This window comes from Lytechinus pictus, chromosome 11, assembly GCF_037042905.1.
Source record: "Lytechinus pictus isolate F3 Inbred chromosome 11, Lp3.0, whole genome shotgun sequence".
NCBI lineage: Eukaryota > Metazoa > Echinodermata > Echinoidea > Temnopleuroida > Toxopneustidae > Lytechinus > Lytechinus pictus.
In genome coordinates, this window is record NC_087255.1 from 29862790 (window position 1) to 29889002 (window position 26213).

Consider the following 26213-nt stretch of genomic DNA (forward strand, 5'->3'; position numbering starts at 1 on the left):
TTTATATTAAGACCTTAAAATGAGGCAATCACTTTAAGTAGTCATGAAAAAGAAGCATATGTCACTATACATGAAATAAGATATACATGTATTATATATTTTCTCCTCTGTGGACAGGCTTTTCTTTCTTTTCTTTCTTCTCGATTATTTCTAGTCTTCTTTCTAAAGCGCATAGAGACATGACTATATCATCGTTATACGCTATATAAGCAATGTTTATTATTATTATTGTTATTACATAAAACAATAATAACTCGAAGTGCGAGGAAATATATTTAGTTTAAATTGACTTGAAAACGGGAGGTTTTAGTACAACAGGATTATACATTTCGTTAAACAGACAATGCGATCACCAGGAACAATGAAGACATAGGCCCTGAGCAAATTTTGTTTCATAAAGTTGTGAATGAAATATTTTTTTATGTAATAAGACATAATTATAATATAACATTATAATGAACAATAATTTCTTCTTCCCATTACGTTTCTCTTCCTTTCTCCCTATTTTTCCCTTTTCCCCGTTTGTTTATTTATTTATTTATTTTTTGCCAGCCGATGCGGGGGGGGGCACGTGCCCCCCATGCCCCCCGAAGTTACGCCACTCTGCCTTCAATGAACGCCAAAGTGTTAAAACAATTGTATGTTTTACATGACAACAAGGAGAAAACTTCATATTTCATATAATGAAATACAAAAGAAATAGGGAGTGGGTGGTGTCGGTTCCCACATTTGCATCCTGACCAGGATGTGTTTATAACTTATTTATTTTACATGCGATTTGATGATTTTTTTTTTCAGTGTTATGCTTGTTAAATCTTTATCTATTCATTCAATTCAACTTTTGTTTGGGTGACTTGTCATTTAAAGTAGTTACAGGACTTAAAGACGTTGTTTTCGCTTATAATTTCATTCCAAAATAATAATTAACAATTGTGTTTACAGCCCCCCCCCCCCACAACCGCTTGCACAAATATGATCCAGGGATGGTTTCGAATCCATCTCTGCATGGCGCTATTGAGCGGAGCAAAAAGTTTTGAATATCGGAGACTAGAAGCAAAGAACGCATGCAGCGCAGGTACATTCCTTCAAGCAGTGAAAGGAAGCAAGTTACAACATTGATATTTTCAGTTAAAAGGCAATCGATTCGCACCTGACGTAAATTATAAACTAACTGGTGGGTTGCCTGACTTATCCATGGGAATGATACATATTCTTGCATGCCAGCCCATGAAGATAGCACACTTCAAAGAAGAATTATCAATACCGTCGATATCCTGAAATTTGGCTGAGCTATTACTTGCTCCCTTCTGTCAAGGAAGGGCGGAGCACACCTGCTCCCCTAGGGGATGAGTGATTCATAAATATAGGGGAAATGTGTAAACGGTTATTTCCATTCAAGCAAGCGTCCCCTCACATTGAATTTGGCCTCTGAGCTCTTGCAACGTCATTCGTCATCGTACTTGTTGATTTCCATTTCGTTATAATTCTGATTCTGTTGGCGAAACGACTAATGAACGATGGTTTCGCTTTCACTTGTAGTTTTCATCATCTTTTCTTCTCTCTATCATGGTAAGTAAAATCCATTAACATTATTTTGAAAATAGGAATATACCACTAACCACAGTCATGCCCTCGAAAACCTCATTTACTTTTACAGTTCTATTGTAACTGCATCTGACTTCTGAATAAACATCAAGCCCAGGATGCCAAATTTACAAGCCTTACTTTGGGCATGGACCTATATACTTGCTTAAGTTTGGGTCACCTCAACTTTCTTCATTCTCTTGCTATAAATAAGATGTAATTACTGTTATTGTATGGGATTTTATGATACAAATATTTATGATTTAGTCAACCAGGAGAAATGAGAGTAATTAACCCCAGGTAATTAACATAGCTGAAGAGAGATAAAGAATTTGATACAGAGGGAATGGTCAAGGGAGGGATGCAATGAATGAAGGTTAGATGATGAGGGTATATATAGCAAAGGCAAGAAGGCTGATGGAGACTGAATAATAGAGGAATGTAAATTAGGGTTATTTTGGAGAAGAGCAATGTCATGTAAATGTGAAAGGGGATTGGAGAAGTGAACTCTGCCTTAAAAGCAACGAACAGATTAAAAGATAATTATCCCTGACTATAATACTGAACAAAACTGTAATGAACTTGAATAATGTACAAACTTGTACCCCACAAAATGTATTTTACAAGGTTTTTAAAGAAACATCAATCTTTTTTTGTCGTGGTTATGGTTATGTGAAACCACTCTCGCTTCTTTTCTCTGCTCTGTATGCAAGTTTTCGTTGTTGTTGTTTTGTTTTTGTTGTTTGTTTGTATTTTTTTTTATCTCTAACCCTCATATCCGTCTTCCACCGCGCGTGTTCTCCTTTTCCGATCCTCCTCATGTTCCGGTTCCTCCTAATTAATTTTCCTCTTATTCTTGCTCATTAACTCTCATTTTTAAAATAATGATTCTCTTCCTCCTCGTCCTCCTGGATCCCCATCCTCTTAATTGATTTTTTCCTATTCCTTCTCCAAATTCTCTTATTCCTCCCCCTATTAATTTTCATTCTCCGTATGTTTTTTTTTTCTCATGCCTCCTTCTCCTCTTCCTTACACCCCCCCCTTCCCTCATCCATCCCCTCATCATCTTCTTCATCATCATCATGTTGCTTCTGCCCCATCTGTAAATTCTTTTAAAACCAGTTTGATAAGTCCTGGAGTCAATAACCGTACTATCGGCTTGGGAATGATAAGATATTGAAGAAGAAGCCAGGTGCACTTTATGCTCTCTGAACACTGATATCAAATATTTCCGAAATTCGAGAAGGAAGGTAATTGGATGAGAGATAGATTAGATAGAACTAGTAACTCAAGTGAAGATCTCTGAACTTTTAGTAGTAGGCCTATACATTCGGTTATCATGGTAATAATCATCATCGTCACCGTATCCAAGGAGCAACAGATGCCAATTTAATACCAAATTAGCATCAAGGGTCTACACTTTTAAATAAACATTGAAAATATCTACTTGGCAAGGTCTGTATTCATAAATCATATATACCTCTTTTCCAATTAATAATTTCCTTCTTTTTTTTAATCTCATTTGTATATGTATTTATATTGAGATTGTATAGTTTCCAGGGTATTGCATGGATAATGATGATCGTTTCACACTGTGTAATAAATGTTAACAGCCTTTTCCAAATGAGGTATTTTCTTCTTTTGAATTCAGCTTTATGCTATAGGTTGGATACAACATGTTGTCACTCTTCAAACCAGGGATTCAAACCTTTCAATTGCTAATTTAACATTTCAGTTTTTACGGTGTTGAAAACGTTGTGATATAATAGTTTCCTATATGGAGAGCGTACTAAATGCTGGTTATTAACTTTGTTAGTATAAGAAAAATATCATCCATCGATTTGATGCACCGATAAGAAAAGAAGGAGGCAGTACCATAGCTATCAAGTTGATAGAATTCAACCAATATAGCTTTGTATACTATGTTATCGATCATTTGCTTTGAAATCATGTTAGCCTACAAATCTGTAAATTAAAGGACAAGTCCATGCACCCCAACAAAAAGTTGATTTGAATAAAAAGAGAAAAATCCAACAAGCAAAACACTGAAAACCTAATCAAATTCGGATGTAAAATAAGAAAATTATGACATTGTAAAGTTTCGCTTAATTTCACAAAACAGTTATCTGCAGTTCTGCACATCCTGGTTGGTATGCAAATGAGGAGTCTGATGGGGTCATCCACTCACTATTTCTTTTGTATTTCATTATATTATGAAATATTCTAATTTTCTCCTCATTGTCAAGTGAATAACAATCGGTTCTTCCCTGAACATGTGGAATTAGCATTGTTTGATACAATATGGTTAGGTCAAGTTGGTCGTTATTGTCAAATCTGTAAAAAATGAAATATTGTATAATTCAAACAATAAAAAACAAAAGAAATCGTGAGTGATAGACGTCATCGACTTACTCATTAATTTGCATGTCACTGAGTAAGTTGTGCAAATCACTGTTTTGTGAAAAATAAGCGAAACTTTAAAACGCCATAACTTTCTTATTTTGCATCCGATTTTGATTATATTTTCAGCTAGTTTGATTTTTCTCTGTTTATAAATTAACGTTTTTCTGGGGTGGACTTGACCTTTAACTCCTTCAGCCTGCATGTGCCGTTAGTCAATGCTTGCAATTTATACCCGGAATATATATACCAACAAATGAAAAGTGTATACCACCTGTTCCGATGTTGAGAAACGAATTTCTCCTCTTCTGCATGTCTTCAAGAATTTTATATGTGGATTTCTTGTATTAACCCATCTGACCTTTGACAATCATTGATCGGGCGATACTCCTATCATCGCTGATACCAGATAACTCCAGAAGAAACAGGTGGAAATTCAGACCTTGTGCTTTTGACATTTTGACAACAAATTAAACTTTTTCCGTTTTCGAGCGAAAACCCCTGGCGAAGTGCCATTTCCAAATGCAAAGCATTATAGGCGCTGACTATCATGATGTCTATCACTCTCTTCCTCTCTCGACAGGTGGACCACAGTGGCGTAACAGGCGGGGGGGGGGGGGCAGGGGGGGCAAGCTGCCCCCCCTGGCGGAGCTCACCGGGAAACGAAAAAAAACGGGAAAAAGAAAAAAAAAGGGGGAGGGAAGGGAAAGGGAAAGGAAAGAAAAAAGGGGAAAGGGAAAATAAAAGGGAAAAGAAAACTAAGAAAAAACATAAAAAAGGGAAAACGGAAAGATAACGGGAAAAGAAAGGAAATAAGAACAAGTGAGAAAGAACAATTCGCCACGGATATACAAATACATTAGCATGATTAGTAAGACAGGGAAATAAATTAAAGATGACAAAAAGGCAAACAAAAGCGGGAAATAAAGGCAGAATGGAATTAGCCAAAATCTAAATTGGAAAATAAAAAATAGGGACAAGATAACGTACACTACCGGGCTGCCGATGATTGAGATAACGAGCGGGGGAAAAAATGGATGGTATATAGCATAATGTCGTATGAAAGTCTATCATAAACTTGCTAAATCTCCAAAGGCTCTGTCCAAGAGTCAAGACCCCGTGCAGTGGGGGCTCTTCATCTGTAACCTTTAATGGGTTCTATAACGGGCCCCTATATGGACCCTTCCTGCATTAAGCTTTACGTTGAAGCACTGGCGTACCGGGGGTGGTTCCACAGTCAAGGGGAAATAAAAGAAAATAAAGGAGGCAGCGAAATGAGATGAATGAAAACAAATATATGACATGATATTTGCTATAATGATGTAAAAATCTATCACATAATGAGAATTTCATTTTAACAGGCCATTTTTTTTCTGGCTCGCTTCGCTCGCTGGCGACTTTTTACAAATTTTCCCACATTTGCTATGGTGTGCCCCTCACAATATTTGGATGATTACGATACACACTTGAATTTATGTGTTGTGTTAAAGCTATATAAATATACACGCAATTTGATTAAAATAAGTGGCCATCTGTAAGGTTTAAAATGGCTTTGATATCAAGAGGTTCCGGGGCTCTGCCCTGGACCCCACCCATAAAGCACTGTTATATGGATGATTTGGACCATGGCCCCCAAACGTTCTAAAACCAAACAAAAAAAATGAGGAAAGAAAGAAAAGTGTATTATATTTTTTTGAATATCACGTTAAAATCTATCTTCATGTTAGATTCTCATGAAAATGTGATTTTTTATCTCGCTCGCTTCGCTCGCTCGGGACCTATTAGAGCTTCGCCCTGATGCTCACAATCATAACAAAAATCCTGTTCACCGTGGCGTACAAAAAAAGAGAGAAAAAAGGAAAGAGAGGAGGGTGAAATATGATATCATCTTTTTAACATTATACAAAATTTTTTGCTCGCTCGCTTTTATATATATATATATATATATATATATATATATATATATATATATATATATATATATATATCTGCCCGATACGCCATATCGCCCCCTCAAAATGTTTGCCTTATGACGCCATTGCCTGTTCCATGATATGACCGGGAAATTTTTGGCTCTTGCCCCCCCTGGCCACCGACCCCTGTTACGCCGCTGGTGGGCCATCATAAAATACATTGGTAATCGCCCCCTCCCCCCCCCCCCCGCTCCGCCCCCCCTCTCTCTATCTCTCTCTCTTCTCACTCTCTCATTCCTCCTCTCCCTGTGGCTCTTCATGAACGGGAGGTCGTGGGTTCGATCCTCGGCGAGTCATACCAAAGAATAAAATGTGGCCTTCTGCCTTCTTGCAAGGCGCTCAGCATTTACTTTAGAGACCTTGGGGTAATAAGTATGCAGGGCCCGCTGGTAAGAGTCGCTGCCTTGGGTAAATAAAACGTCATAATTATTATCTATTATTTACCACCTATATCAGAGCAAAAAAAAGTCCTTAGAAGAGGGTCAAGTGGCACTCGTCATGAAGTTCCGTTCAAAAACTCTCTCACACACACACACACCCACCCTTGCACACAACTAGAATTATGTAAAGAGGAATCCAATCCTGTATTCAAAATGATTTTTATGAAAAAGGAAAAATACATTTTGGCAAAGATGACAGCCGAACCATGCAGGGGATGGAAAGCCATTAGAATCACTATACAATGCCATTTCATTCTTCATGTTTTAAAATATTATTTCTCGCTTGGTCCCAGTCATAGTTCTTTCGCAGAATCCTAACGTACTAACGTGATTTGTCTAGATATCGTGTAGACTTTTATAAGATGTAATAATGAATAATTTTCTTTTTACAAGAATGACATCGAATATTATCACAGTATTGGCCTATAAACATGCTAAATCAAAAATAAAATAGCACCGTGTCAGAAAAGCGAAAGCATCACACATTGTTGAAAAGAATATTAGGCCCAGAGAGTCGGGGAGGGAAGAGGCAGAAAAGATAACAAAAGAAGAAAAAAGATCCCCAAAAATCAACAATAATTTTTTTTTGACAAAATAAGAAATATGTGTGATCTACTTTATACTGTACAGGGTCTGCGCGAAGATTTTTATATGGGGAAGGCAAGACGATAAAATGTGACGTCATTAATGTTTCTCAGTTGAAAATTTGGGACAATATCGAGTAACAAGACTCAACTCTCTCATTTTGATACTTCTTTTTTTTTTCACTTTTCTCCCTGTGTTTTATTGTTTTCCCCTGTTTTTGTTTGTTTTTCACTATTTGGAAAATCAAAGGGGCGGGTGCGCACCCGCCGTCCACCACCTTGTGGTGCCGCCCTCGAAAGGCCTACTTCAGTAAAAGTTTTTTTCTAATGAAATCTAGAAGTATCCAAACAAGACAAAATGTTATAATGACATGTTGAATGAGCCGTGGTCCAGTGCATGGCCAAGCATAAATCAAAATTATGATGACTTTCCTAATTCATACGAAAAATCCAAGAAGTGTATACTTTTCAAGTGTAATTCACAAGTATACTCAACCGACATGACCGAGAAAAATGGCATGTCAAGGAGAACCAGTACAAATTACCCGCAAATCTAAAGAGAGAGAGAGAGAGGGGGGTCAAATAGTCAATTATAATATTATATATATTTATTTATTTTTCATACTTTTAGCATCGAATATAATTACTGATAATTAAAAAAAAAGATGACATCATGACTGAAAAGTGACAGGTCTAGTTAAAGGAAATATAAACGAGGAATTTAAAGAAAATTTAATAAGTAAAATATAGGCCTATAAGAAAACGGTAGTGAAGTTTAGCATAAGAAGTTTTATGGACGGAAATTGCTCTTTCAATACTTCTTAAACTTATTTTATATGTTTCAACCTAAAGAAAAAGGCATCCAATATTAGCATAGAACTAGTTTTTTAATTAATGCATATGCTATCGTGGCAGGAAAATGAAAGAAACACAAATTAATAGACCTATTAAAATAAAATATATATTAAAAAAAAAAGAAAATACGAGAAAGGAAAATGGGAAATATGAGGTAAAAGGAAAAAAGGGAACAAAAACGATGGTGAAGTTCAGCAAATCAAAATTGATTTTCGGAAAACCTAACTACATGAAGATCATGAAATCACGAAAAAAAGGAAAAGTGATCCACATTTAACTTGTCATTAAGCTCAGACAAAAGTATAATTTTACTTTTCAAATGAAAAGGATGGAGGAGTACTCAAACGAGACAAAATGTTTGAATGACGTATGAAATTAGCTCTAGTACATCAAAACATTTTACGGTACATGTGAGAGATGAAGATATAACTTGAAAGGCATGGGGATTATCCCATTGCATTTTTCTACACTTATATACTCTTTTATTTTGATATATTACTTTGCTCCATTTATTGATACTTTCACTCTTTTGTTTATATAATATATCTTTTATTCAACGCATCTCTCTAGTTAGCCATCTTTCTGATCATGTACTTATGTTTCTTTCACTTGGCTATAATTACTGGTTAATATAATCATGATGCCCGATTGTTAAAGTTCCTTTCCGAGGGACCTGGTTTAAATTTATCATCTAATTCATGAAATAAAAAAGTGAAATATGAAAATAGAAGTTGAAAGACATTTTTCTACATATATGTTTAAGGAAATGATTTATTGTGATATTTGCTCCATATTTATTTTTCACTATTTATGTCTTATTTTTCAGTCGACTCAGCCCCAACCAAAGAAAAACGTTCGTTATTGCAACTCAACACTGCAATTAGCTGCTACACTGGTAAGAGTGGATTTGACTTCAATGGCTACGGGTGTTGGTGTGGACTGGGAGGCAGCGGAAACCCGGTAGATAACGTCGACAGGTGGGCATTCATAAAATAAAGTTTATAAATTCTCCCTCCCCCTCCCTCTCTCTCTTTCTCTCTCTCTCTCTCTCTTTCTCTCCCCCTCTTTCTGACACCCCCTTCTCTCTCCAGACGTTTCTACCCCCGCCCCCTCCCTCGGATTTCTTATCAATAAAGCATTACTCCCAGCTGATATCTTTTCGGGCTGCTTTCCAAACCAAAACCCAAAATAGGATCTCTTTTTTTTTTAAGTATAACATAATTTATTATGGGCCTATGATTTTATCACTTGCGTAAACAAAAATATACATTTCTGATTTCTGACGAATTCCTTGAATTTTTTTTTGGCTCAATCACTGAATTATCAAAAGGGTATAAAAGCGAGAAAATATATATGTACAACAGCTTTGGACACTCTTGTATTTATATTGAATATATATAATGAATAGAGTATACTCATGATAATTCACAGGCCAAAACTCAAAAGCTATTAAAAATATATCAAAATCTGATAACAAAAACGATAACAAAAACGATGTTTTTTTTAATTTAAAGGTAAGCATTATTTTTTGAAAACATTTGTATGCACATCGGACTGTCCTGAATATAACAGGTGGGATGACGATGTCCCCACTTTCCTTTTTCTTATGTTATTACTTGAAATAACAATTATTTCATATTGTCATGTGTATAGGTACGATCTCTCTTAATTGGAACAAAATAATTTGCTGCAGTGACTATCTTACACATTAAATCAGTAATAAAAAAATTGTTTTCATTCTTGGGGGACAAGTAAATAATTTCACAATAAAATATAAAAGAATAAGTGGGGATCATTAGCTTGATCATTGTAATTTTTACATATTCATGAGGACAAGCATGCACAACTCTTTCCCCGAAATAATGCAAACGTTTAAAATGTCATAACCGTTATACCTTGTCCGGTTTTTTAATTTCATTGCTTTGTTTGTCTGATTTATATACTTTATCTGTTCAAATCATATTATTTTCATTATGTCGTACCCCTTTGGTCTACTGGTGTAAGATAGACCTCATCCCCCTCTTCGCCACCACCCATAAAACATTGAAACTGAAAGGGAATTAAAAATTATGTGCCTCAGATTTTTATTACATAAATACCTATTATGCCTAGATAATAATTTGAGGTTTTCGGGTTGGCATTGTCAAACTTCAATTCAGTAATTTTCTGTAATTTTCAAGAATCAACACCAATTTAACTCAAGATTCAAGAAGTTTATTCTCATTTCCATGACAAATATAAATCAAATACAGATACAAATCAAAGTATGAGTACAAGATCAATTTTACCTCAGCATAATTATATAATAATAAAAGTTTGTATAAAATAGTATTAAGCGTGTATGGAAATGAGGGGATCATGCACTAAGAAGCATTGCTTGTATTGAAGAAATAATGTCTATTAAGCAAATGAGAGAAGGCTAAGTAATAACAGTTAATGAAATGTGGAAATTCATTGATTGTACAAAATGTATAAATATACAATAATATAAAATGGGAAAGTCTGAACTATAGTTCTGAAAACTAAAGTCTGAAATTATTGATTATTCCAATAGGTGTTGTATGGCGCATGATAACTGCTACCAGGCTCTAGAAGACGAAGGATGTGGACTTTATTTCACATCCTATGAGTATTCCGAGCAAAACTGTGGATCGAGAAATGGATCAATTACTTGTGGTAAACATCATTTTCTACAATTATATTTCATCTGTCAGCTTCTGGCTCTCTAACTTTTACCAAGTGAACCATTTCCATTATATTCTCACAGCCCTATCATCACCTCAGAGATGAATAGCGCTATCCATCACCGCACCCTCTGAGCCCTGTAACTCTTTGATATAAATACCCCTATAACTCAAGTGAGAAAAAAAAATCGTCACCTTTAGTTGGTCTTGCACCCCCCCCCCCCCCATCAAACGTTTTCTTGCGTCGCCAGTTTCTATTCCCACAGGATTTTACCATCTGATAGTAGCTCAAATATTATTTCACTTTTTATTCCCAATTTAAAATAATAACCACGATACCCTTATGGTGTGTACTGAAATTTATTTTGAAAGTCATAACCTTTTTATGTTGCCGGGTTTACAGTAGGGCTATTCCGTAAAAATAATCAACCTTTTTGTACGTCCGACCCCCATTTTTTCAAGTTTTACTTCACTTCATAAACTAACCAATTAAGTCATGGTGGTTTGTGGGCATTACAGGCTGTCAAAAGAACCAGAAATCAGAGACATTTCATGAAAATTTCATGAAGGTCCCACATATAGGGGGTCGGACGTACATATTTTATGGAATTGCCCAGTAATTTAATGTCCATAATGTCCACTCTTTAAACTCGAGCATTGTTTACAAATATCTTTACAGTAATAATATATTATTGATGCAATGACTGTTATCTCTCGATTTACATTGGTGTGTGTAGGCGGATCACCAGCTGACCCCGAGACAGAATGCAGCTTCAAACTGTGTGAATGCGATCGTCGCATTGCGTCGTGCCTTCGCCAACACACGTATCACGATGTATTTGCCGACTTTCCGAAGAGCTTCTGCGATCCTCGTCTCGCTCACACTGGCACTGTGATCGTCGATGAGAGCCCCAATTCGCCCGACGTCGTACCGATTGGGGGAGATGAGAGAGGCGCCTATCAGCAGGTCCCTGCCGGCATACTCGGACAAATTCCCCCCAGAAACTAATCTACTTTTCTTGTTTCGAGGGGCACCAGGGTTTTATTAAACAGGGAGGGGATGAAAGGACCTATAACGTCCCTGCCCCCCTCTCTCTCTCATTGAAACATTGGGTATTTTCAGGGGCCGTGCATGGAATGTGCGTGTGTGGGTGGGTGGGCTCGGGCTTGACTCCACACACAATTTCCTTTTTTTAATAAAGGTGTACAAAAATTACAAAATTTCCACATGATTGTTATTTCTGGCATGGTCAGCCCCCACCCCCCCCCCCACACACACACACTTTCAAAACCGTTGATAGTGTAAACATTATATGAAAATATGCCCATTTTTTTGTGATACTATATGTTTTTTTTTTCATGTATTTTGAACGCCAAAATGAATTCAAACGTAAAAATAACAAACTTTGAAATCGCTATTATTGGTGATTGTGTATTATTTCGGAACATAACTGGACGATATTTCATATTACGATCGAGTCTATACCTGGATTTGATTTACAAACCTGTCATAAAAGCTATCAACGTGTGACTTTTATCTATCATGTCTATTGGGCGAAGAGGTCTCCTATATACACGAAAGTCACAAACCTGTCACCTATATAAATGACTTAAATGACTTATATTCAGGGACGGTGCCGCGAAGGAGGGGGGGGGGGGGGGGATAGCCATGACAGTAACTTTTCTTAACGATATTTCAGGTGATGAAGAGATAGAAGAAAACGGGGGAGATAAAGCGTCAAAGGGAGAAATATAAAGAAAGAAGTGTCTAAAAAGAAGAGTTTCGGGTTTGTGTAACTCTATGATAGTCTTCTGATAAATTATTGAGAAAAAATGATCTACCTCTATGTGGTCTTGTCCCCGCCCCCTCTATCAAAATACATTGGACCCGCCCTGTTTATGATGCTAAATCACAAACATTTTATAGCCCAACAGATGGCCCTTGTCGGGGGGAAGGGGGGGGGGGTATACTGTTGAGTGTATGACTTTTTTCTCTGGATATCAGATACTGAATCAAAATGGATATAAACTCTGTCCTGATTCGCATACATTCGTAATTCCGAAGCTTCGTTATTCCGAAGGTTCGGTTATTCCGAAGGTTCGTATTTCCGAAGGCTCGTAATTCCGAAGGTTCGTAATTCCGAAGGTTCGTTAATCCGAAAACGAAATAAGGTTCGTAATTCCGAAGGTTCGTTAGTCCGAAAACGAAATGAGGTTCGTAATTCCGAAGGTTCGTTAATCCGAAAACGAAATGAGGTTCGTAATTCCGAAGGTTCGTTAGTCCGAAAACGAAATGATTAACGAACCTTATTTCGTTTTCGGACAAACGAACCTTCGGAACAACGAACCTTATTTCGTTTTCGGATTAACGAACCTTCGGAACAACGAACCTTATTTCGTTTTCGGATTAACGAACCTTCGGAACATCGAACCTTATTTCGTTTTCGGATTATCGAACCTTCGGAATAACGCCACAAATGTTCGGATCAACCATGGACCTATGAAGAGATGGACGATTAACGCGAGCATTTCTTTGACCCAATGATAGTCACCGTCACCTGGTTATGCGCATATTAATGAGAACATACAGGTGTTGTAACAATAGCAATTACCATGACTACCAAGGGTATCTGATCACTCAAAGACGGAACAGTTTCCCGGTCTTGACTTTTGTTGGCTGATCCCCTGTTTCAGTATGTGCCTTTCAGTCAATTTGCTTCATATATGGATCAGCAAACTTGACAAGCAGACGATTTTTATGATATAAAATATGATATTATTCAATCCGCTAACTACCGCTCACACATAAGGACCTCAATAACATTGAAAGATACACGATCTACACATGTTATGTGCCACGTATATCTGGAATATTATGTACAAACTTGGGAAAATTGAATTTTAAATGGTAAACAATCAATCACAATATTGCCTCTATATCAAAATATGCAGACATTTCCCCAAATAAAACACATGGAACTAAGATTAACAAAGGTAAACAAAAACTGCACATCGATTATCCATTATTTCATTGATTTTCTATCAACTGCGCATATAATTTGTGAAATATAAATGTCCAATAACGAACTAATTCAGTCCCTTCTCACGGTGACGATCATAGGACCAAAGAAGACTAGTATGAAGAGAATGTTATTCAGATGACAATTACCGTCACCTGTTAGTGAATTCATTATCTAAGCGATGAATGTCCATCTCTTCATAGGTCCATGGATCAACGAACCCTTTTACGTTTTCGGATTAACAAACATCGAGGTATAGGGAATTTACGTGTTTCGGAATTACGAACCTTCGGAATTACGAAGTGTAACCGTTTTGATTTTCATACAGAATTGAAAATGATATTCATATGACTTAATATATGCGGAGAGCATGGGCCGCGGAAGCGGGGGGTGCTTACTTTTTTTCCAAAACCGTGTACGCAAAAACGTAAAAATTACCATATGATTGTGATTTTTGTCATGGTCAGCCCCCCCCCCCCCCCCACTTTGAAAACCGTTCCGCGGCCCCTGGAGAGAAACTATCAAATTACCGACATTTGGGATACAATCTTGCCATGATTTTATATTTCGTTTTTTACTTCCATATATATATATATATATACGTTTATCATCTCTGCCTATATACATAGCTTATGAAGTATAGTATGAAGCTCCTCCCCTTTTGGCTTCCAAACTATTAATCATTTCTCACTGATTAATGGAGAATACTGTAATCAAGATTTTACGTTAATAAATATAACTCTCTTTAAAAAAATAAAGCAGTTTTCAAATAATTCCAAATTCATTTCGTGTCCAGCTGCAGTGATGAAATTTTGAGATTCAGAATCTATACATGCCAACAATATAAGAGTTGGCTCTAATGCATTGTAAAAGCTGTGAGAGTGAGAGGATTTCACTCTCTTTGCATTATTTTCTACCCCCCCCCTCTCCCTCCCTCTCTCCCTCTCTCTCTCTCTCTCTCTCTCTCTCCCTCTCTCTCTCTCTCTATCTCTTTACCTTTCTTATGGCGGTTTCTTGCTCTATTAAAATGAGTGGGAAGATGGGGAAAGGTATGTAGTTTGTGAGAAAATGCCCGAGGAGAAAAGTACATGGACCCTCAGGGAGAAGAGAGGGGGGAAAAACAGATGGGAGAGGAATGAAGAAAGTTAGTGAGAAAGAGATTTGAAAGGGGAGAGATGGGAAGAGATTAGAAAGTGAGATGGACGGAGCGGGGATATGGAAGGGGAGGGAGAGATGGGGGGGGGGGGAGGGGGATAAGATACAATGAAAATAAAATATCTTATTATCTGGGAAAACTTCAAAATTAAAACGAAAAAATGTGAGGAAATTCATGATTTCTATTACCAATGGGGTGAATACATCCTTTTGCACTTCGAAAAGCATAATCGTACAATGAAGCTCTCTTTTGACAATATTCTATGGATTGCGCCATCACATCGGGCTATCGCGTCGGGTCTGGCAATCGCAAAACCAGACTGGCCGAGTGGTCTAAGGCGCCTGGCTATACATGGAAAAGTCCGGGGTTCGATCCCCGGCCGCGGCACCTATGCCCGTGAGCAAGGCATTTAATCTACAATGCTCTTTTATCCTGCTTTCAAATAAATGGAAATGTTATATGCATTATTGATTGGTAACTAGGTGTGCACTTGTTGTTAAAAAAAAAACAAAAAAAAACGAGAAAGGGCCCCCTAAATTCCCCGAAATGTCTGGTCCAGTTCACCCGATCATTCGAGAAAAGGATACCCTGGTCCCATTAATCCGATGTCTTGTGAAAATTATAGCCAAATTCTCGAATGGTCTGGTACCCTGGCGAATCATATAGGGGGCACAGTGGGTCCGTGCCCCCCCCCCCCTTTGAGAGACACATGCAATTAAAATTTGTAATGTAAAAATGCCGTTAAAACTAACTGTGCTCCCCCCTCCTTTTAAAGTGAAGACCTTTATTTTTGCGTGGACGAAATTTCCTAAATTTGGGGTTAAAAAACTTTTTTTTTTGCTTGTCAAAGTTTTCCTCGGGAAAATCCTGGATCCGCCCCTGGTCTGGACTGGACCTGACGTTTTGGAAATGTTAGAGGGCCTTTTCTCGAATGGTCGGCTTATACGATTGCCCGACCCGACCCGACGCGACGCGACAACCCGATCACAAATTGTATACCGCCAAAACCGGCCCGGGCCTATGTTTGATTTCAATGAATATAAGAACAACCAATTGAGTTCCATTGATCAAAGTTTAGAGTAAAGCTAGTAACGGTGCAACAGGGGCGCCACCCCTTTGATGATTTTTCAACTTGAAAAAAAAGGAAACAAATAAAAAAATTAGTAAAAGAGGAAGAGAGAATGAAAAGGCACTTTAGAGGGGGATTTGTCTATTTACTCTAATGAAAAACCCTGAAATTAAGCAAAAAAATAAAAAACTAGCAAAATACCGCGGTACATGAATGACCAAATGATAATGCGATATATGGCAACGGGGATCCTTGTCGGTTTTTTCATCATGATTATTCGAGCACTTCGGAATCCGAGATAGGGCTTATGATGGGTTCATAAAAGCATGGAGTTAATTAAAGCTCAAGTCCACCCCAACAAACAGTTGATTAATAAAAAAAAAGAGAAATACAAACATTCGGGACAAACATGCAGCCTTATTAACGCTGAAAACATTATCAAAATCGGATGTAAAATAATAAAAGTTGTTAAAATTTTGCTTTATTCACTCAACATATATCCTGGTCAGTATATATGCAAACGAAGGAGCCGATGACATCACCCACTCACTTTTCCGATTTATTTTGATGATTTATTTTGATGACGAAATATTTTGGTTTCTCCCTCAAGGTGAAACAAAGTTTTATTTCCCTTATGTGCAAAAACAGTCATTGTTCATTTATTTATTTATCATTATTCAAGTCCATTAAAATACATTGAGTAAATAAAAAAGGTAAAAAAACACAAGGGGAAAAGGAGACAAAGATACATAGTAAGATGCAAGTAAGATAAAAAAAAAAAAAAGATAATTGCACAAGTCTATTTACAGTACATGCATATAAAATGAACATGAAATAGGAAGCAGGCAAAAGGACAAAACAAATATTCTGTCCGGGGGTTTTGTTCCCGGGTTCTGTTATCCCGGTCTGTTATAACCATAACCTAGGGATTATGTGATTTGATGAGAATCTCCTCATTTCCAAATCTTCAGGAAAATATATTCGAACAATAAAATACAAAATAGAAAGTGGGCACTACGTCGAGACTCTAAACTTTCAACAAATAGACGTGTATGAGGAACTTGTTGATGCAGCGAATCGACCGCGACTTTCGCAGACGATTGCAGTGGGCGGGTCTTGTCGAAGTGCGCGCCTATTGATATGCAAATGAGCACTATAGCAACCGCTGCACGCCTGACCCCAAGTTTATAAACATGTGGATCATCGCTACGAAAATCCACCTGCTGCTAGCTAGCTGCTGCTTGCTTGCTTTACCGCTGTCAATCTAACCAAGGAGATATCACCTCTACTAACATGGAACGTTTTACATAAAAACCAATCGAAAGATCCCACTGTATTAAGGATTATCATTAAAGCAGTCGATTTTCGTGTATGATATATACTTTGTTCAATCTTCGAGTTAGAAATTTCGTGGAGAATTATGTCTGCTTCCGTGAAGTCATTTCAAGGCGCGCCTTTCGGCACACAGAAAGCCAGGTAAGAAGTTATATACAGTATGCCGGTGTATGGGGTAGACTGATTTAATATCACCACCCCAGGCCCAGCTGCTTACCCATTTTCAAGGATTGGACATTTATGTAAATGACAATGTCGTTAAAATAAAATTTAAGAGGCACCATTTAAGATCAAGTACGGGATGACTAAGAGAATCTTACAATACACCGACTCAGAATTATATTATATAATCAATTTCCCCAAGCAAGAGAGTGTTAATTGTAGTGTTATTAATTGAGGTACATATGCACTTTCAACCTTTTAAAATCTCAACTTACAACTTAACTCAACTTAAAACAATACAAGATTTGAAACCATCATTGTAGTAAAGTTCATACCAGAGTTTACAACTAGAAATGATCAGCACTTAATTGTGATTTAATTGGCATTCACACAGCATTTATAATTTTATAACAGTATATGGTATATTTTTCATTCATTTTATTCATTTTGTAGGTTTGATGTGTCTGGCGTTCATCCTCAGAGTAAAATGCCTGGAACCTACACTCAAGTCTGGTATGATAAGAAGTCTATGCACAATCTTGTAAGTTTTTCTCTTTCATGTTCTATTTCATATACTGTAACATGAGGGATTTTTTAAAAACCAAATGAAAATGCAGATTGAGATAGAGAAGAAGCATAGAAAATAGGACAGTGTCTATCCTTTGATAATTATATATGTTTTCTCCGTAATGCATGCTAATATATAGAGCAATTATGGCCTGTTGAAAAAGGGTGTCTTTCTCATAAGGAAAATTCTATATGCTTGCTTTTGTAAAATCTGGAATATGCCCCCAATATGCCCCTGTTAAATCATGATTTTGAAATATTTCAAAAATTCATGTACTTATTATTATTGCAAGTATTATTACTCTATGTACATGTATATGTATAATTGTGTGACATAATACTCCTAAAAGCAGTTTTCCACATTGTTGTTCAATTCTTTTGTGACACATGGGCAGAAATCCCAGGGGGCCGGACGTGTCCCCCCTACCCAAAATAGTAGGGGGGACACAATATCAAATGTCCCCCCTACTATTTGTGGTCTTTTATGATAACAAGAAATACATGATTCAAAATCGAAATAAAACATGTATTTTAGGACGAGATGACCTTACTTTTGCCAAAAGTAAGGTCATCTCGTCCTAAAAATACATGTTTTATTTCGATGTTTTGGGATAACCTTTTTTTTTTTTTTTTTTTTGCTTGTCAAATTAATTTTGTCGAAATGACCTTGAATTTGGGGTGATAACCTTTTTTTTTTTTTTTGCTTGTCAAATTTTACAGCCCCTTGTCCCCCTACCTTTTGGGAGAGATTTCCGCCCCTGGTGACTACTGGTTTATTGTGTTTTGGCAGCTCGATCTGCCAGTTAAGGAAGATTTCTATCAAAAATAGAAAAGGAATAACCTAATCTAATCAAACATTTTTCTTTCCTGATTTCAGAAAAGGAAGTTGGGTCCTGGAGTCTATGCAGTAGAAGTAGGGAGTTTCAATGAAAATGAAGTAGCACGGAAAGCATCCGGTCCGGGATGGTCGAGGGCTTACGAGACCGCACGTATGGCAGCGCTGCCTCATCTACTACACAAGGAACAGTGGGAAAAGAAACGAAACATTGTAAGTCATGCGATTGCTTTTCCTTCTGGGAGGTTGTTGTGTAGTTTTTAAATGGTGCTCATTCAAGAATGAATATATCGTGCCTCTCAAAGTTGTATAATTATCTCACTTTACTTTTTTTTTTTTAGATAAGACCTTTTATGTTTTAGAGAGAGATGTTAGAAAATATAAATCCTTAATTTGGATAAAAGGTGCTTCATTCTATTTGTAAAGATATACACAACCACATATGAACAAATTGATTATAAAAGGCCAAACGGGTGTGTCTCCATCTAATGGAATTAAAAACATGCAGATAATGCTATTGATATTTTTACCTTTTAATACATTTTAGAAGCAAAGTATATTATTTTTGCCTTCACATATCAATTATTTGCTAATATATCAGAAGAAAATTTGGTTCTAAACTGCTCAAAGTACATGTGTACATATGATTACGAATCAGTGGCGTAATGAGCCCAAAATTTGGGAGATCCAGATATTGGGTATAGGGCAAAATGTATTTAAAGTTGCGAGAGAGAGAGCAAAAGTTTCACCTTTTTTATTACAAGAATCCAAGTTTTTTTTATACATTTTTACATAATATTCAGAAAATAATATATTTCACTCTCCTCTCTTTATTTTTCTCTTTTTTTTTTTTGTTCATGAAAATTTTTGTGGGGCAACCCCCCCAACTGTACGCCACTGTTGTAAATGCATGTACATGTAAGTTTATATATTTATTGAATTGTTATATAATGAAGATATTGCTTTGTATGTTTGCAGACAAGAAACCTTGGTCCTGGCTCGTATGATATCAAGGATTTCCTCCATGTAATGGACGATAGACCATGCAGTACACGAGGTATATGTCAGACCAGAGCAAGGAGATTCAAACAAAACAAAACGGTAAGAATCTAACCCTCAAAATTAATCATTTGGTATTGTGTGTGGATCTTGGGGAAGGGGGAGAGGCACATGCATGACATACCCCCCATCTAGGGACTTTTTTTCTTGTAAAAAAAAACAATAGTATGACAATGCTCCAGTAAGTGATGTAAGTTTTCAAATTTCCTTCTCTCTTTTTTTTTAAACTGTCAATTACTTTCACATATTATTTTTCAAAGGGTTCATCAAGTTTTTTTCTAATTTTTCTGATCATAAAACCAACTCCATGCCAGGGTGGACTTCCACTTGAGCATGTAAACATTTTCACACATGGGTTTCTGTATTTACCCTAATACATTTCTTATCATATTATTTTGGGTAAACTTTGTTCAATCTTATCAGTTATAGTTTAACAGATCTGTAAAGATTAATATCACCACATTTTACAGAATTAATTTAATAACAAGGACATTCGTGTAGGGACGCATTTTGGCAGTGATATGTGCTATATATTCATGTTGGGATGGATACAGAGTCTTTTAAGACAAAATGTACCCTCTTTTTTCCGATTGTAGACGGAAGTTCCTGGTCCGGGTACTTATGGAGAAGGAGGTATCCCTCATGCAGCAGTAGAAGCCAAGTCTAAAATCTCAGCTAGTACAGTTGGTCTATTAGATGCAGGATCATCTACTCCAAGACACCTACCTACAGTGGTAAGTATCCTTAACATCATAAAAAATGAATGGATTATTTCAAGTCGGTGTTGATCCTTGATGTTGATGTTGGATGGATTTGTACACAGCTCTAATCTTGAATTGAAACTGGCCCAAAGGGAAAATTCCCTCAATGTTGAGCTACCAATAATATGATTTCTGTAAACTCACATCAGGTTTTGGATATACATGTAGGGAATGCAATCTGGGTCCCATTTTTAAAGACTTATAATAACAAATGCACAGTTTCTATAACAGATATACTATCAGCCAATAAGATTAAAGGATTTCAGTAACTTTTAATTGTTATAGCAAATTTGTTATTATCATATTTATGACAAGTTTTATGAAAGGGGATGCTGGACTGTGCTTATAGCACCAATCCAGTATCAACACTGAACTTTAGTTGGTTATCAATGTGTCACTTTCTAGATTATGATAACCTTAAAACTCATGCCTAGGCATCCCATATTTGGTCTTAAGAGATGTCAGGAAAGCACCTTCCGTAAACAACTTCAAATCGACACTCAAAACATATCTATTTCATTAATAACTAGCACTTGATGAGTCTTACATAGTGCAGTAGACGATATACTTAAGTGAATAGTTTCTGCACTCTGTAATTATTATATGATACTCAAAATAAAAAGTCATGGAGCGTTACAGCAAACATATTGCACGAAGCAATGAGGGAGATCTTGTAATAATTTCAGCACAATTTTAATTGATTCTGTTTCTTACTTGTCAGGGTTGCGAGCTTGGACCAGGAACCTACAGTAACAAGAGCTTCACCGAGGAACTGACGGGTAAGGTGACAAGCAATAGAGGACCCTATGATCTATTTACTGGAGAGAGGAATGCACCCATCAAAACGGGTCATCTTTCCAAAGCTGTAAGTACACTACCAATCACAATTCTTTAACTCAGTATTACACTGTAAAAGCATAGAACGGTAGATTTAGTTCACTGAAGTGTTACCTGCTTCACTATGAATAATGAATGATAACGAGGATGATTTGTAATATATAACAAAAACGATGCCAAAACTTTTTATATGATATAGAGGTCATTCACAATCGAAAAAATGCAACAAATATTTGAGGTTCATCATACACCGTGCGTAGGTTGCTCACCGTGCTGCATGCAACCACATGCGACACACATCGACCATGCCTGCCAGTAATGTTGTAACGTTTCTTATTGGTAGTACCCTCATCACAAAATTGTAAATATCGAAATGAATAACTGACCACTGGGCTCATTATGCTCTGGTCTTTCATATTTGACCTAAGGGATTGTAAAATTATGATTGAATAAGCTGAGTCGGTGATTGTGATAACAAGTCCTAGACAAATTTAACTAACTGCCTTTAATACATTGCATTAGACAATGATGATATGGATCCTTATCAAGTGATTGGTGGAATCTAATGCATGACCACCAGTAATTTACTTTAGTGTACAGAAAAATTTGCCAATGACTGATACTAATGACTAGTTCTATTAACCAGTCATGGTTTAGAAATGAAGATGGTTTATTAGGTAACAATGATCCACATGACTAATAAAAGATAGATGCCACCCCATTTTTGCTCCATATACTACCCACACTTGATACCATTCAAGCAGTTGAAACTGATGTAAGCATTATAAAGGTACCTTGTCCGTATAATAAATACTAATGCCCTCGATAATCATAATGTGCATTATTTGTATTATGTTTTACTCGTTCAACAGGGTCAGCATCCTCTTGGACCTGGTCAGTACAACCTGAATTCATTCTCTGATAAATGGCAAGACGAACATAATTCATGGAAAGGAAAACTAGGCAAGATCTCTCAATACCCAGACAGGCCGTCTGAACGCATCTATTGTTCTACACTCAGCCAATGGCCAAGGAAAGGGGTGAGTTCATACTGCATGTCATTTTTTATTTTCTTTAAGATTGTATGAGTAAGTTATATAATCACATGAATGATTGAAATGACTATCATAATGCAAATCATATTGAAAGATGTGGGTTGTCATGCTCAGGCTTTCATTTTTATGATATATTTAAAAAAATTAAATCTCTGTAACTGAGTAAAAGTCATAAATGATGAAGTTCTAACCAATTACTGCGTCAACATTATCCAAATAATGATGAATACATTTTTTTTCTTCAAACAGACTGATCCTGCCCCTGGTAACTATACACCTAGAGAACTGTCTAAGCCACAAGGTAAAAACCTTCCACCGTTCATATCATCTGCCGAACGGTTTGATAAACGAGCGAGGAAGTTCTTCACAGGACAGACGGTAAGAAATCCCTTTCTTTTGGAAACATTCAATTGCCATAAATATGTTTACATATATGTAAGTATTGTAATTAAGAATAAGAATGGCAAAAACATCATTAGTCTAACTATATGTAATTAAATGAAAATATTAGGTAAAATTGAAATCATATAACTCATATACAAAGACCAATGTGTTAATCATTACAAATAATTTGAAATATTATATCAAAAAGCAGTAAATTAATGTTGCATATTATAACTACCATTATTATCAATAAAATGTCAAAGGAATTGTAGCCGTCTGGACACAACTTAAAGAGAATGTTTCTCGTCCGATCCTGAACATTTGGTGGCAAGCAGCTTGCATGTCCAGTCCGTAGTAATTGTGTTACTGTTGACACATTATGTGTTATTGATTATTTATTTTTATCAACATCATAATCATCATCATCATCACCCTCATCATCATCCTTATTGTCATCATCGTCACCCTCATATCATCATTTAACCAAACAATCATTGTCTTTGTTTTGTTGTATAGAATCCAGTGGGTCCAGGACGTTACAACGTTCAACATTGGCACGACGCTCAGCATCAGAATGGTCATAATAGTGCCTTCAACTCTAAGGTCAAGCGGGAAAGAACGAGCAGAGATAACATGATGCAGTAAGTTAATGATCATCTTTTTTACAAAAATATTGAGGAAAACTCAGATAAAGCTTGACTTTGGAATTTGAACTACGTAGCAACCTTTTTTTTGCCTAGAGATAGTTCTCTACAGGAATCAGATCGTTTTCAGGCAATATGAGGTTACCAAAGTTGCCTGTTTCTAAAAATAGAGCTTTTTCTTTTTTCCTTTTGAGCTATGAGGTTTTAACAGTCTAGCAACAATAAGTGACCAAATACTGCTATCGTATTGATTAGGGCTGAATCTTGTAAAGAAAAATCTTTTTGGATCCCAATATAGTCGTCCTGATCAGAAACCAGTATTCCAATTGATTGATGTTGAGAATTTTAACACATTTGTTTTTAAACATCTAGCTCTCATACAACTGGGGAACATTTCAGAAAAATTGTTAGCGCTGGCAAGTTGTCATAATCTGAAAGTAACCATAGAAGCACATCTGTGCTCAGCCAATCAAAACCATGAATAGCCGTCAGATTTGACAACTTGACAGGTGACAGATGCTGATGAAACTTCCACCAGGTGACCTCTCTAACTGCCATTATGTAAATAAGAGCTTTATCAAGTAATTTTCACTGGATTTATTTTTCCCTGTACACTGAATTTGTGTTCCTATTCTAAAGCATAGATACACTGCTATGTTGTCGCTGGGCTGTTAAAAAAAATTAGGGCAGACAGGTCAAAAGGCTGTATTTTAGAAATGATGATCGCAAACTCTATTTGTCTGAAACAGTCTGAAACTCTTTCTGGGCAAAGGAAGTTTGCTTCTTATGCCAGAACATTAAAATGAAGCTTTTTTTCAATAGCTGTAATCATTTTTTTTTTCTAATTTTGATATTACAATGTTTTAATAGCCCATAAGGGTTAATATTTCTTATATTTTCTCATCAATGTTTCTCAATATATCTATTCTATTTTCTTCACCCACAGGGAAAGGATCCAGGGTGTGAACACAGTGTCAATGGGAAGTAAAAGCCAATCAGCTGACTACGTCAGAGCAAGAAGGACCATCTATGCACAGCAAACATAAAAACACTATAAAATAGGAAAATAATTTTTAACTGCAATGGACATCATGTATGATGTCATTTAAAGTGACAATGTTCAGATGACAGGATGATGATCTTGGTTCCGGCTCTCTGCAATTGAACATTCCAAATCTTTTTAAACTGATGTTATGCAAATTCTGATCACACAGTTATGACCTTGATGGGCTATCACTTTATGATTAAAAAAAAGATTTTCCCAAAATTTTAGGGACAAATCCTTGTCAATTTGGCAACAATTTATCCGGTAAGTCAATTTTGCTTTCGTGAGCATCTGTTTAGGACCACCTGTGTCAAAGAACCATCTGTCTATAAAGATAAGCATAACATCCATCATAAATCAGTCATCATTATCAACATCATCATAACTGGAAATTTGATGTAAATAATAGGAGTGGAAGATTATCCTTCCCTTTTAATGTAATGGTATGTTTGGTGTGATTTTGCAAAGAATGTTACAATTGATATACCTTGCCATAATAATGTATTTATTGACAAGACATGAGTCTTTTTATGATACTATGTACTCTTTTTGTAGGCTTAAATGTTCAATCTAGAAAAATGATGGATTTTTTAAAGGTTTACCTGGCCTAGCATCCATATGTGAGATTCTGTTTGTACTGCTATATAGTATGGTGATAGTAAATATTTTGTTCAGCAATTTTGAGTAATGTTATAAAGAATTCATGGTATTGAATCATGGATTTCATGCATTCCATTGTATTGTATTAGTCTCAATGAGATGAAAGAACCATATAATTTCAGCTGGTGATGATGGTAGCACCTTCTTTTCAATACTTGCCTATAAAATAAGGTGTTAAGAACTTTGCATAAGCAGGTACCAAGGTACTTTTGTGTTCAGTTAATATGTGATGATCCATGTAGTCTAATTGCAATGATAAAGTTAAATCTATTCCTTTATTAAACTTGAGTTCACACTTTGATGGAGGGCCATTTGCAGAAAATTTCATTTTCTACCTACCAACTAGAGATTACTGTACTTCTGCAGTGAAGAGTTTCCCCTAAATAAGGTTGTATAGTGAAATGAGGAAAAGGATGATACCAATATAAATTTAATGTCAAGGAATACTTTGGTATACATGTATTTCCTTTTTCATGAATATCGAGTGAGGAATATGGAACCAAGAATTCCATAGAAATGTGGGCTCAAATTGTTATTTCATCATGGGGGGTGTTGCGTTAATATTTAAGTTGGACTAAAAATTGTGCTTACATTCCAAGTTGCATGGTATAAAGCACATCTTGTAAGATCATGCTTGCTCCACCATCAATTAGATTATGCATGAAACAACAAGTGCATGTCAGAGACTAAGGATGATGAAGTCTTACTTTCAAATTAGTGAAATCTCCCTGTGAAAAAAAAATCCTTTCATTTTTAATTCAATGTAATTGATATTCCTTTTATGTTTTAATTCAATGTAATGTGTACGAAATATTAAGTTTACAAAATGAATATTGATCATGCTAGATAAATTTTTCTAGAAATAGAAATGAAGGCGATCTATGTAGGTGATTACATAAGCATTATATATTGATATATCATGTCATGTTTGAAATTGCATGCTTGTATAAAATGTACTAGATGTGATAAAAAGTCTATTTTGTCAAATAAATCATGAAATGCTATGCATGCGCTTTATTTAATCTATGCACAATGTATATAAAAAAATGTAATCTTTGAATGGGCAATATTTTGAGATAGAATAAATACACAAGAAATAATATA

General features: G+C 36.1%; 2 protein-coding genes across 2 annotated transcripts; both read left to right on the forward strand.

Moving 5' to 3' along the window:
- The first annotated feature begins 1412 nt into the window (after positions 1-1412).
- Positions 1413-12348, forward strand: LOC129271662 (acidic phospholipase A2-like). Its single transcript, XM_054908954.2, has 4 exons — positions 1413-1569; positions 8663-8813; positions 10391-10512; positions 11258-12348. Exons 1-4 carry the CDS (start codon positions 1518-1520, stop codon positions 11527-11529), a joined length of 597 nt encoding a protein of 198 aa, XP_054764929.1. The 5' UTR covers positions 1413-1517; the 3' UTR covers positions 11530-12348.
- Positions 12349-16590: 4242 nt separating this feature from the next.
- LOC129271149 (ciliary microtubule-associated protein 2-like) lies at positions 16591-26211 on the forward strand. Its single transcript, XM_054908514.2, has 10 exons — positions 16591-17241; positions 17716-17803; positions 18707-18877; positions 19643-19765; positions 20320-20457; positions 21206-21349; positions 22194-22361; positions 22626-22754; positions 23277-23401; positions 24351-26211. Exons 1-10 carry the CDS (start codon positions 17186-17188, stop codon positions 24448-24450), a joined length of 1242 nt encoding a protein of 413 aa, XP_054764489.2. The 5' UTR covers positions 16591-17185; the 3' UTR covers positions 24451-26211.
- Positions 26212-26213: the final 2 nt, after the last annotated feature.

Coding starts and splice junctions, on each gene's coding strand:
- LOC129271149 (XM_054908514.2), top strand. CDS start 17,186: ATGTCTGCTTCCGTGAAGTCATTTCAAGGCGCGCCTTTCGGCACACAG. Junction 21,350..22,193: donor CGGGTCATCTTTCCAAAGCT/GTAAGTACACTA, acceptor CTCGTTCAACAG/GGTCAGCATCCTCTTGGACC. Junction 22,755..23,276: donor AGTTCTTCACAGGACAGACG/GTAAGAAATCCC, acceptor TTTGTTGTATAG/AATCCAGTGGGTCCAGGACG.
- LOC129271662 (XM_054908954.2), top strand. CDS start 1,518: ATGGTTTCGCTTTCACTTGTAGTTTTCATCATCTTTTCTTCTCTCTAT. Junction 1,570..8,662: donor CTTTTCTTCTCTCTATCATG/GTAAGTAAAATC, acceptor CTTATTTTTCAG/TCGACTCAGCCCCAACCAAA. Junction 8,814..10,390: donor CCGGTAGATAACGTCGACAG/GTGGGCATTCAT, acceptor TTATTCCAATAG/GTGTTGTATGGCGCATGATA.